Consider the following 13828-nt stretch of genomic DNA (forward strand, 5'->3'; position numbering starts at 1 on the left):
CTGTTCATCTTGATCTGTGCTCACCATCTATCTCAGATCGCTGCGAGTGGAAAGTCAGCAGGAGTGCAGAAAGCACCTAAGCTTACCAAAATCCTCCCTCCAATTCAGGCCCCAAATCTTCAGGCGTGACTCTCTGACCTCGGTGGTTATGAGGTCAGTTATTCCTGTCTTAGTCATCTGGTGATAACACGCTGCCATTATGTGAGTGACTATACGTGTGTGTGCGTAAGAAGGTCCATGCGATCTCTTAATGAAAGATAAGTGACATAATTGAGATTCCTCTCATTATCTCATAACCAAAAGAGGCAAGTGTGTAAGCTGTGTACGGTGCGAAGGTGAAATAGGTAAGAGCTCATTTCAGGTTGAGTGCCCTCCTGCACACATACTGCACGCTCACTTATACTGTACGCCCCAACGCATGCAAGCGTGCACACTTACACACAGATACTCAGCTCCCTGCTGATGTTTCCTTGTGAGATGTCATTACACGATAAAGAGGAAGCCATCAGGAAACCGCTTAAGCACTACTTCCTGTCTGTTGCCACGGTGACAGACCTCATTCTGCAGTTGCAAACTTTACCAAGACTTTACTCGAGTTAATTTCTTGCAGAAGGGCTGAGTGGGAGGCAAAACAAAGAGGCAGGTGTGTTTCGGTCTGCAGCGCTCGCTGGTGGGCTGGTGTCCTGTCCAGGCACTCCTTAGTCCAGCTGGGTCTCAGCGTGACCTTTAACCCCGACATCTGACAACAATTAACACTGGCGAGAGTTTATTGGATGGCGCTTTTTGAATGGCCTGTGCTTCAGCCAACAGCCTCTCAGCACAGCTGGTTGCCATTCAGATAAACCTACAAATAAACTTTAGAACGAGGGGACACTTCCTGATTCTAAATGAATCGTTGAATTCTCAACTTCAAAACCTGCAGACATGTTTGCTGCTGTTGCACAACACTGATTGAACAATACCAGGCTCAATAGTGGTTACTCATGATTTATATTACCCTCATCTGTATTTATTTTTCACCCACTCAAATAAGACTTTAAAAGGGTTGATACGTTTTATGGCATCCAGCTCAAACAAAGCTTCATTCATAAGAGTAATATTGGCCATCAGATTTTATTAGCCTATGCTGTGACTACAATTGAACTGGCTCCTCTATAGGGGAATAAATTACTTTATCAGGGACAAAGTGCACTATGATGTCATTGTGCCAGATTTAGTAGCTAGTCTTATCTGCAGTTAATTCAGCTTCAGGTTGAGATTTTTTGTCATTTCAAAAAGCAGCACAATTATACACATCTAAAGTGTTAATACAAAAAAGACTGACAACATTTTAGTACCTGTAGAGAAGATACGGCATACCAACACTTTCTCATCCCAACGGCATCACTTTCGGTCGCAGTAAACACAAGCTTAATGTTGTGAATTAAACAAAAACACTTTCTTAGGATTAAGCAACAAAACCACTTAGTTAGGTTTAGGAAAAAAACAACATGGTTGGGCTTAAAATTACTACATTTGTATTTTTGAAATGACCCTAAACATTGTGAAGACGGGACACGAATGAACAGCTTATCGTAACGTGAATGTGTAACTTAACACGGGACTGGAACAGCGGTCTACTGGATGAAAGCCCTGTGTTTGTTGGACCCATCCTCCTCCACCTCCCACCCACCGTGTGCGTCTCTTTCGCTCTTTAAACTACACCACCACAGCACTTTCCCTGAGCGTTCAATATTGACGCGGATGGGTTTACATTGTAGTTAATGCAATGCCTGGTGCATCTCATACCGAGTCTAAAGGGTGCCTTGTGCTTCGGTATCGAACGCCGACAGCCGTGACAGAGCATCGGTGTTCGACGCCCTGGGAATGACAACTGGCTGGGCATATATGGCAATCAGTCTTGACAAGACAATTGTTCTGTAATTAAAACAACAAAACAGACGACTAAATAGTGTTACGAGCAGATATAAGACACACAGGCTTGAGAGACACAGATGCACGGAGCAGGATAAAAGTATTACCATCATGTCGGCACTGTGTTTTGTCCATAAGCTTTATATCAAAAGTACCACAGGTTGGTAAAAGAGTTTAGTTTCAGTAACTGTGTGCACGTGTGTGTTAGAGACCTGTCTACTCATTGTTTTGATTCTACCTCGAATACGAGACACATGGGGAGGGACACGGTGCTCAGCCGCACTGACAGGAGCTGCATTCCAGCGAAGGTGAACACACAAAAAAGGGGTTAAGCCACTCCCCTTTCAACTGGCTGCATCCCTGGATTATTGCTAAATTCTTTCTGGGGTTTTCACTTGTCAGAACAAGCAGAGAGCACAACGTCAGCAATACAGAGAGGAGCAGGCAGAGAGACAGCCAGAATCAGACAGAGTGGCAAGGTGTGATGAGAGAGGGCAGGAGAGAAATACAGTGGGTTTGAAGAGTTTGAATTTCAGAGGGGAACACAAGATAGGCAAGTGAGAGACCGAGAGAGAGAGAGGAAGAGAGAGACACACACACACTGAGGGGTGTGTCATAGCAATTTAGTTCCTCAAGGAAGTACAACTCAACATTATCTTAAGACAGGGTGGCAGCTCTGACAGAAGCGCTGCAGGAGGGCTATTCTTTCAGGTTTTTTTGGTTCTGCTCGTGGTGAAGATGAAGGGATCTCATTAAATCAACCGGCCTGCGCTGTCAACCTGAGACACAGAGCAGAGGGAGATATCTGACACAGACCAGGAGGGAGGGGGACTCAGCACACACACCACACAGGTAAGAGAACTTCTGCTGTGTTCATGTGACAGTCAGAAAAAGAATCCTCTGGGCTCCAGATTAGTGTTATGTTCTCCTTTTTTTAATGTTCTTGGAAACATTAAGAGTATTCATTGCTGGCACCCAGAAGAGACAGACTGAGTGGAGGACAAATTGTCTCCACTTCCCCATCTTGAGTTGGGAGTTATGCATGTATACGCTTACAGTCATGCTGGAACAAGTACAGTGTCATGTACAAATGTAGAGCGCACACTTGTTGTTTGCACACGCTGGGAGTTGCTCAACTGAAATCTCGAGGCAGTGGACTTTCCCTTCTTCACTGGCCTACTTTGATTTGAAGTCATAGATATAGACAGCGAAAAGGGCGCAATGTCACTCACACTTTAGTGCACAAACAAGCTGTGGGGCCTCTGCTTATGACTCTCTGCCGTTTAGCCAACCGCCATCTGTTTCGCTTCCCTTTTGAGGCATTGTAGCTGGGTGGGTTGAGCAACGAGTTGTGCAATGCTGATAGACAAATTGCAATATGTGCTCTTTGAGGATTTCAAAATGCTTTCTTGTCTATAAATAAAGAGTACATAAAACACAAGATTTGTCAAATGAAGAAGGCAAATAGCCAACCTTATACAGATTCCAATATGTCACTGAAGTAATTGAACATTAGAGTTTAAACAAGATCTACACATTTGAACCTTCAAGCCCTGTTGCCTCCCTCCAGTTCAAAACGAGACAGCGGAAGTGGCACAATACTCATCGTGGACAGAAAGCTGCTGTAGAAGGACACAGAAATCCTGCAGCTTTACTGTTTGAATCCTCTTTGGGTTCATCGCCAGGAGAAAGTTTCTACCAGTTCAATACAGCCACCAGTGATGACCTTTCAACAATAGCCTCCTTGTTCTCACCTGATTGAGTGGTATGGCTTTTTCTGTTGTTTTTATTCTGGAACATTCTCATTGTTGAATCTGATCAAAGGCTGCGGGCAGCTAAAAGAGACCTATACCTTCCTGTCACCAGCTGCAACTCAGTCTACTCTAGTGGTTCTCAAAGTGTGGGGCGCGACCCCCTAGTGGGGCGCAGAGGCATGACAGATGAGGCCCGAGCAACTGGGGGGAAAGGGCGGTACAGTAAACAAATCAGCTATAGCAATGGAGTTCATACAGACAGGTTGTCTTGTACACAGGTTTACAGAATGGACAGATATTTGACAGGGACAAAAGAAAAAACAGACGATGCTTTGGAGAAGAACAAGACAACATGCTCGTCTGATGGTAATCAAAAGAAAATATGAACAAAGTAGGGCTGCACCAAATCGTTTTTTAAAGCTTCGAAACTTTATTCATAACGTTGGCATTCAAATTATTATCATTAAGATCTTACAGAAACATTACATTCCACCTTCTCTTCCCCCCTCGCTCTCAAACACACACAGTACTCAGTCCAAAAGTCAAAATTTATTGAAAAGAGATAGATGTAATAATTTCCAAAATTCACAAGATGTTTTTATTGAATGAAATATTCTGCTTTAATCCAATTTGTTGGCTTTTCAAAACAACATTTTCACTGTGGTCAAAAATTGTTTACTCTCCCACATGGACATGTATTAACGGGGCTTTCTAGCGGCAATCTCACAAAACCATAAATTACATTTATATAAATCTTAAGTCTGTCAAAGGTAACACGATAATAACGCGTTGACGCCACTAATTTCTTTAACACATTAACGCAATCGATCTTTCGGAGGTTGTAGCGGGCTCAGTTTTAAAGTCGGAGTGAAGATACTGATATCACATGAAACTAGAAACCCTAAGGAATCCTAAATAACGCTCAAAACATGCACTAAATTTTGCCAAGGAAAAACTGGCGTGGCCATTTTCAAAGGGGTCCCTTGACCTCTGAGCTCAAGATATGTGAATGAAAATGGGTTCTATGGGTACCCACGAGTCTCCCCTTTACAAACATGCCCACTTTATAATGATCACATGCAGTTTGGGGCAAGTCATAGTCAAGTCAGCACACTGACACACTGATAGCTGTTGTTGCCTGTTGGGTTTGAGATTATGATTTGAGCATATTTTTTTATGCTAAATGCAGTACCTGTGAGGGTTCCTGGACAATATTTGTCATTGTTTTGTTTTGTTAATTGATTTCAGATAATAAATATATACATACATTTGCATAAAGCAGCATATTTGCCCACTCCCATGTTGATAAGAGTATTAAATACTTGACAAATCTCCCTTTTAGGTACATTTTGAACATGTAGAAAAATGTGCAATTAATTTGCGATTTATCATGGACAATCATGCGATTAATCGCGATTAAATATTTTAATCAATTGACAGCTCTAATTAATATGAATAATAATGAATGCAGTGGAGATGAGGAGAGATGAGGGTGTATTTTATGTCTGAAAACTCAGACAGGCAGCTGATAGCAGAGACCCAACAAATTAAGAGACATTTATAATCTTACATCCCAGTCACGTCAATAAAAAAAGTGGTTCGATGAAGTTTAAGTGGAAAGTGTGTGTGCACCACCACCACCACCAACCAACCACTGGTGTACTCCACCTGGCTGCCGTGGAGATGAAAGTCAGTGATGATGTCCATCTGTGAAGCTCGCAGTAAGGAGGACCTGCTGCACTCTAATAACAGTGCAGGGCACGTTTTGATCGGCTGAGTCAAACAGGGCTTCATGAATCACCCTCTTAGCCCTGTGAGAAGTTGTATCATCATACTTACACAATCTGGAAAAGGTGAGGAGACAAGCACACACAAAAAAAATTCCAACACGTTTAGTCGCAAAAACACCTGAGTGCAAAAACAACCGGAAACCACTTTTACTCAAAAAGGCACAAGTTCATACATGTACGCAAACACTGAGGCCCGATGCTGGAGTCATCTCAGGAATGCTAAATATTTACCTCTCCTGTCTGCCTGGATGGCTCAACCAATCAGCTCTCTCTCTCTCTTGACTGTCCATTAACCTAATGTTTAAACATTCCTCACCGCCTGGCTGTTAACAGTAATTTTGAAATGATGGTTCCACCTGTTATTTTTTCATTTTGCTCTCCTGACTGTATCAGATATCACACTGTATACAGGTGCTTGTCAAACCCAGCAGGAATTGGGGAGGGAAACAAACACTTGAACATGTAATGCAGTCACTCCCTGGTGGGTGCCAACAACGAACCGACGCTTAAAAGCCCTCTTCAATCCATCGCTACCAGAAAATTGATGCTCAACATTGAAAGTGTCCTCGATGTGACCGACGTCCATTACAGAAAAGTGGTTTCATGGCGATGTGCTGCCTGTAAGACAGAAATGTTTCAAGGCTCTCTTCAAACGGCCTCAACCTTCTGATAGATCTGCATAAAACAAACAACGTAGAAGCACAAAAGGCCAAGCAGTCTCCTGCTGAGGAGTTCCATTTCACTATGTGGAATACCGGCTGATGACTACACACTGTGCATGTCCCTCAAATCCCTGTAGTCTTTTTAGCAAATAAATGAGATTGAAGCATGAATCTGAAATAGCTATCACGCTGCTCCACTTCCATTATCACCGTTAAGGGAAATTAATCTAATGAATGTTCTTTAATTCCCCACAGGGAACCCAAAGCTTTTGTAACAAAGCGAGCTATTAGAAATGTGACACTTGTTCGAAATTAATGGTTGTGCATGTAAAATGGATCCTAGTGAGATCTCCTATAAAAGTGACTGTTTGTTTATTATGGATGCCGCTGCTGGGACGGGGAGGGTCACAGCCGGCGCTCCGTATTTGCATGATACGATCGTTAACGCGACCCGATCACTTTTTGGGTTTATTAGCGAGCCGTGGAGTCGTTGGCTCACAGTGCTGACTGTGCATCACTGAGGTCGGACAACGAGAATATCATCATTTGAATAACGCTGTCTAATAAGCATAAACAGGCATGAGAGAAACACATTACAGCCACCATCAGGCTGTTATCATTGAGTAAACTGACGACCCCTGACTAAAGGGCCTTTCACATAGGAAAGCGGGAACGGCACCGCTGGTGCTCTGAAACTCACTATTTGCGAAAGCTTGCGCGGTGCAACAACAGCTTTTCGTAGCGCAAACATGAAAGGCCCATAAGTGACATTTAATGGATATTTCATGTTATATTCAATGCATAACAATAACAGTAGAGAACAACTGATAAACTGTTCAATTAACCCAAATAGTGAACGCAATAACTGCAGGAAGTTTTAGTTAATTAGCAATTTGGATGAATTTTGAGCAGATTATTTCCTGTGAATATTGCATCAGAGATGAGATTGTTTTAGGAACCTTTAATACAAATCTCTGTATTATGTATATACTGTATATTTTATATTTTTAACAATCATACCTACGACAAATTCAGTGTTTTATTCTCCTTGACACTTTCATTGTTCTATTAGCTCTTTGGTTGTTTTAACTTCTCTAATTTTTAAATGTACATCTTAAATAGGGCTGTCAATCGATTAAAGTATTCAATCACCATTAATCGCATTATAGTCCATAGTTATTCGCGATTAATCACAAATTTATTGCACATTTTTTATCTGTTCAAAATTAACCTTAAAGGGAGATTTGTCAAGTTAGTCTTATCATCATGGGAGTGGACAAATATGCTGCCTTATCCAAATGTATGTATATATTTATTATTGGAAATCATTTAACAACCCGAAACAAAGACAAATATTGTCCAGAAACCCTCACAGGTACTGCATTTAGCATAAAAAATATGCTTAAATCATAACATGGAAAACTGCAGCCCAACAGGCAACAACAGCTGTCAGTGTGTCAGTGTCCTGACTTGACTATGACTTGCCCCAAACTGCATGTGATTATCATAAAGTGGGCATGTCTGTAAAGGGGAGACTCAACGGTACCCATAGAACCTATTTTCATTCACATATCTTGAGGTCAGAGGTCAAGTGTCCCCTTTGAAACCCCCCCAGAAACCCCCTCAGGTTGGGAACCAGTGCCCTATAGGCCAGTAGTTAAGGCAGTCTGTTTGGGGTGCTCACTTTCTGTTCATGCTCTGTCACTGATGCAATCTGGGAAAAGCAGGCATGGACCTGCCTCAGCTATGCAACCTTCCTGCTCCTCTCAAATACCTGTCCAAACAGGCCAGAAGTGGAATTTAGTGCAGTAAATTACACTGAAAGATGTTCGGTAACTGTTTGAACTCTCCGGGTCTATAAACGTGTGATTGTAAGGCCAAATGACACAGGAAGTAAGAGAGGATACACAGAAGTCTCAGTGGCACTGATGCATACAACAGATACTGTATGTATTTGTAGATTCTGTCTTACTCATCGCAAACACTTTGGATTAAGGTGAAGTTGGAGTTGAGAATGTATAGAGGACTTAAAGTGTTCTTTATGTGTGTGTTTGTGGAATTGGAGACAATTAGGATTTATTTACCAAGCGTAAGTATTCTACAAGGATGCACCGTTGCTTCATCTATCGTAAGAGTCATGGTAATCTGATCCTTTCAATCTGGGTTTTTGCTTGCCCAGTCTTCTCTACTTCTCGAATAAGAACATCAGCTAAATAAAGAGTAAACGTAGTTCTCCTCCGTGAATGATCCACTCCAAATCTGCCTGCTTTCATGTTAGAGATTAGAGGAGTAAAATCAAACATAATTTAAAAGGAATTAATTCAAACTGTGTTGACAATCAAAGATAAACAGTGGATTTTGTCATAGCGTGCAGCATGCATGCTGATGACCTCCCGGGGGGCTTCTCTGTGATGGATGCTAGGTGTGGTTAAAGTCTCAGCGGAGAAATTAAAAGCCTCTGTGGAGTCTCTTCCATGGTACTTTTCCCTTTTGGCATCATATGTGAATGTCAGATACAAAAACAAACACAAACTGGAACTAACATTACATAAAAGAAGTGTTTCAAATGTGACATGAGGCACTGTATTTTCAGTGTTTAAGGGGAGACAACCCAGGAGAATAGGAAAAAAAATGTAACTAATAGATATGGAAATAATTTTTTGTATTACAAGTTTTCTGAAATGTTATGTTTAAATATGCAAATAAGGCATTATATTATCAAATATGTGCTAATTCTTGTACATTTCCAGAACAGAAATCTGAACATTGGATAAAGCCAGCTTCAGTATTATTGTTTCATTTTCTTTACATGTTAAAGTCAAAGGTTTATACAGAGGGGATATTAATATATCTCTTTGTATCACTCCATAAATCAGAAAATACTGTCAACAGTCATTAAAATGAATGATACAGTATATGGACAAACCCCTCTGTAAAAATCTTCAGAATATAGATACGAATGAAACTGGGAAGTTTAGTGGGTGTAAGTGCTACTGAAGTGTACTTAAGGTATGGATTGTAAACTTCACGAAGACACTACATATGATAGGGTACAAAATGTTAAATAAGAGATATCACCATGAAACTTCCCCAGTTGATTACTGACATTAAGACAATTCATTTTTGTATTACAAGTTTTCTGAAAGTTTTTGTTTAAATATGCAAATGAGGCATAATCTAATGGTAACATTTGGTGAATTTAGGAGAAATCTACAGACGTAAATAGACAAAGTAGTAAAATAAACACATAAATGTGTATTTTAGATGTTTTTCTTTCCACTAATCTGAAAGAAGACACGTTATGAAAGCAAAATAGCCCAACATTTTAAAAAATTGACCAGTGTATGAAAAACAATGTTTTTGCCTGTAGTGTCTCGCAGCACTGAGCAGATATCAATTTATTTTTATCTTCATATATGACGAAATATTTGAGCTTCAATTGTTAACATTTGCGTCACTGAAATACTTGTGTGTGAGGTGTCTGAATAGCTAGCAATCTGAAAGTCAGAGACTCAAAGTAATGACTGGAAGGTCGCCAGTTCAAATCCCCAGATCGTCTGTGAAATTTGGATAAGAGAGGTGAACATATGTTGCCCTCCCCAGCCTCCATAACAACAAAAGGTTGGCCCTTGAACATGGCACTTAAACTCCAACTACTCCAGCTGCTTGTTGTCGGCCAGTAAATGACTGAAACTCTGCCGAGCAGCAACCAGATGTTGTACTTCCTCTTCTTTTAAGGCTCTCTCTATAAATATCTTCATTATTTTTGGAAGAGTGGGAACTCACCCTTACATCTAGCACTTGTATTCTATTTGTGATTGGGATTATTATGTGCAGTTTGCTAATGTCAGTCCTAATGTATTAGCACTACTAATTTGCAACATTTACTAGTGCACTTTTAATCACCAACTCTCTGGACACAATTTGAAAATAGTTTTTTCTTTCTCCCCGTCAATACAGGCAACCATGGACACCTTCAGCTCCAAGGACATGGCCTTGAGGGCGCAGAAGAAGATCCTCAGCACCATGGCCACCAAAAGCTCCGTCCAAATGTTCATTGACGACACCAGCAGCGAGATCTTGGACGAACTGTACCGTGTCTCCAAAGAGTACTCAGGTAATAAATCGGAGGCCCAGAAGGTGATCAAAGACCTGGTCAAGATAGCCGTGAAGATCGGCGTGCTGTTCAAGAACAACCGTTTCAGCACAGAGGAGCTGGGGGTGGCCACAGATTTTAAGAAGAAGCTGCACCAGGGCGCCATGACCGCTATCAGCTTCTATGAGGTACGTTTACACGATATATATGCAGGCTTTGGAAAGCCAGAACTTGAGTGATCGGAAATTAATGTACTCTACGCTGACACAGATAATCCAATTAGTAGATAAATCACATAAGGATAAGGACAGCGGTAAACTTGTTCAGGAAGAAAATGTCCAACAGATGGACTGACACAAAACAGTAAATAACCCATGTAATCTTTCTATATTCTGTATTCAAGAGTCCAACTCGGCTTTCATAACATATGACAGAACATAGATGGGTTTGTACCATTTAGATTTTAGATTTACAGAAATTGACAACTACAAGAAAGGTTGTCATTACTAGATAAAAAAAAATAAAACCTTAAAGTGTGTGCAGCAGTATTTAATAACAGGGTGTAGCATTTTGGGGGATCTTTTGGCAGAAATGGAATATAATATTCATAACTATGTTTTCATTAGTGTATAATCACCTGAAACTAAGAGTCGTTGTGGTTTCATTAGCTTAGAACGAGCCATTTATATCTATCTAAACACGGCTTAGCTGGCTCGTAGCTAACGGTACCAGTGAAAACAACGGCAACAGTGCTGACAGAGCCAACAGTGTTAACCTGAGGGGAAGCCTGAAACTAAGGATGGCTTCTGAGCGAGGCGAACTGTGTTACTATGGTTTTGCACTCGGCGGCTCACGTTAAGATGCCACCAAATCCTACACACTGTCCCTTTATACTCATCCCATTCGACTGCTATCAGGCCATTAAATAGGCATCATCAGTCACTACAAGCCCCATAGGGGACTACTACGACTACTACGTTGTTAAAGTAAAATTTAGAAGCAACAACTAACATGTTGTAAAACTGAATGAAACGTCACGTTTTGAACACAAACAAAAGGCTTCTTTAGGTTTAGGCAAAAAAAACAAAACAGTTACATTTTGGAAAAACATCGTATTTTGGGTGAAAATAAGTATAAACACAAACATATTGTTGGTTTCACACGAGATGCGGACTGCGGTGTCCTGGGTGAAAGTCCTGTGTTTTGTGTCCCATCCATCGAGTTTCACGAAGTCTATATTACAGCGCCTGACTTGCGATTTGGCTCCTGTCATAATTACTACGGTCACTACAGGTCACTGTTGTGTTCTTTTGTACCTTCTTTCGGTGATCAACCATGTGAATAGATGATAAAACCTACTAGTAGGCCCCTATTGACCCACATCTATGGTGCTTATAGGGACTGATAACGCATCTTTAACAGCCTGACAAGTCTAATCGGATGCTTCATAAGTGAATTTTTTTCTTTTTCTTTTTAAGATGTGCAGCCTAATAAAAGACTTGATTAATTCAGGATACACGAGTTTGCTACATCCATCCATCTGTCTCACATTTACAAATCCTCTATTGGATTTTGTCTTTTATCCAATACAGATATTAAAGATGAGCCTCAGTAATAACGTTCTGACATTACATTTCCCCCGACTGGTGCAGGTGGACTTTACCTTTGATAAAGCAGTGATGGCGGAGCTTCTGACCATCTGCAGGGATCTGATGCTGAAACTGGTCAAAACCCACCTCACCGCTAAATCCCACGGTCGCATCAACCACGTCTTCAACCATTACTCTGATCCAGAGCTCCTGACCAAACTGTTCGAGCCCAGCGGCCCCTTCCGACCCCACCTCACCAAGATCTGCAAAGGACTCGACAAACTTATGGAGGACGGGACTATATGACGTAGAAACAGTAAAATGTCACACAGACACTGGGAGATCAATAGGCAGACTCACCTAAGACTCACTGTTGGACAAAATTGTTCTTATTGCTGCTGAGGACCGGCAACGCAAGACAAGTGATTTGAGAACAAAACTGCTGACCCATCTTTCTCAAAGAACATGTGGGATAGAAATAAAGTTGGTTGAGTCATTCCTCACGTTTTTAATGTCTAGAGGTGATATAGACTGTACAATTGTGATATATTCTTGTTTATTCAGACAAAGTTCACAGAAACCAAACTTGAATATAAACTGGTTTATACTATATCAGCTGTTTTATTAGATTGTGAACATCCGACGTTAAATATTTGAGACCTTGAAATGTTTCATTCAGAACTACTGATGTCATGTATTCTGGAGAGGAGGAGTTAAAACAGCTGGAAATATTGCATAAAGAGGACAGACAGGGAACAAAGCCACTGTAATACAGCACTGCCCTCTGGTGGTCAGGACCATATATTCAGCAACTCAATGTACTGTATTTACTGAAGCGTCCAGAAGACAATGCAGCCAATAACAAAGCAAACAGCCCCACAGTAGACAATTACTTACACCAACACTTTGCAGTCTCCACTTCAAAACATGTTTAGAACAAAAAGACTGCCTCTTAAATAGTGTTGACTGCTTGACTGTTAATCCTATAATTCATGTTTTTCTGAATATTGGATCACAGACAAGTCTTATTATTTGGTTTTACATTACAAAAAGACATTGAAAATCAATACAAACAAGGGGAAAATAAATCCCTGTGCTGGACACTCCACCTTATAGAATAGTCAAATACTGTCATTTAGCGTTTAACTGCTATAATATTTCTTCTTTGTGTGAGCAACAATGTGGAGAAAAGTCAGTTGAAGTTTCAGAAAGCTGTTTTTAAAGATCAAGTGCTTATGAGAGTCAACGGTTTCTGGAGTAAGTACGGACATATATAGACTCTGAATCTAGACATGGGATCAACATTTTTTTTTTATTCTAAAATGAACTATACAAAACTTAATGAAATTAAAAAAAAAATATGCACATAAATAATAAAAAGATTGCTGTCAAAGAATATTCTAAAAGACGTGTGTCTCTTTTTTTAAACTTTGGATACATTAGAGTTTAAATTCTTCAGTAGTATCAGAGAGACTTTGTGCTCTTCATATTCCAGTCTGATAACATATTTCATATTTTTTATAGTTTTCAGAAAACTTGGCCGATTTTGCACTATCAGGTTGTGAGGTAGTATTACAAACTGACCACTTGTTGAGTTGACCATATCAAGTCATATGACTAAACCAACTTGTGACTGCGGATTCTAATTTTTCACATTTCACGCTCTTGTCTCCTGCATGGGAAAACAAGCCAAATGGGCCGTAGCTTTTCATAATCTACAGTATGTCTCAACAAATAAATAAGAAGGCTACACTAGTGCAATACTCATTTTAAAAACCTGTTAAAAGACAGTGTAACTTCCCGTTAGAAGGTCTAATATCTAATGGCAATATGACAAGACTTTCAAGCTTCAAGTCCATACAGCAGCAGATCTGTTCCTTTATCTGTGATGCTCTATCATCCTGCAGGCCGAACCCCGCCACACACTTTCTGGAAAAAGTTCCTTTAATGATCAGAGCGAGACGGCAGGAACAACGAGTCACAGCTGGAAGATCTCATCTTCCCTGTCTCTCAGTTTCTTGGT

The 13828-nt window shown here is 40.5% G+C and overlaps 2 protein-coding genes across 2 annotated transcripts in view; one reads left to right on the forward strand and one right to left on the reverse strand.

Moving 5' to 3' along the window:
* The first annotated feature begins 2323 nt into the window (after positions 1-2323).
* On the forward strand, positions 2324-13201 carry tnfaip8l2b (tumor necrosis factor, alpha-induced protein 8-like 2b). Its single transcript, XM_037784880.1, has 3 exons — positions 2324-2766; positions 10081-10404; positions 11869-13201. The coding sequence occupies exons 2-3, from the start codon at positions 10087-10089 to the stop codon at positions 12109-12111; spliced, it is 561 nt and encodes a 186-aa protein (XP_037640808.1). The 5' UTR covers positions 2324-2766; positions 10081-10086; the 3' UTR covers positions 12112-13201.
* The window catches only part of lysmd1 (LysM, putative peptidoglycan-binding, domain containing 1), a 4400-nt gene continuing 3451 nt past the window's right edge, over positions 12880-13828 (reverse strand). The window contains exon 3 of the mRNA XM_037784879.1: positions 12880-13828. This exon is cut by the window's right edge and continues 142 nt beyond it. Within this exon, the coding sequence (XP_037640807.1) occupies positions 13784-13828 (45 nt within the window). The 3' untranslated portion in view covers positions 12880-13783.

Source organism: Sebastes umbrosus, chromosome 11, assembly GCF_015220745.1.
Source record: "Sebastes umbrosus isolate fSebUmb1 chromosome 11, fSebUmb1.pri, whole genome shotgun sequence".
Classification (NCBI taxonomy): domain Eukaryota; kingdom Metazoa; phylum Chordata; class Actinopteri; order Perciformes; family Sebastidae; genus Sebastes; species Sebastes umbrosus.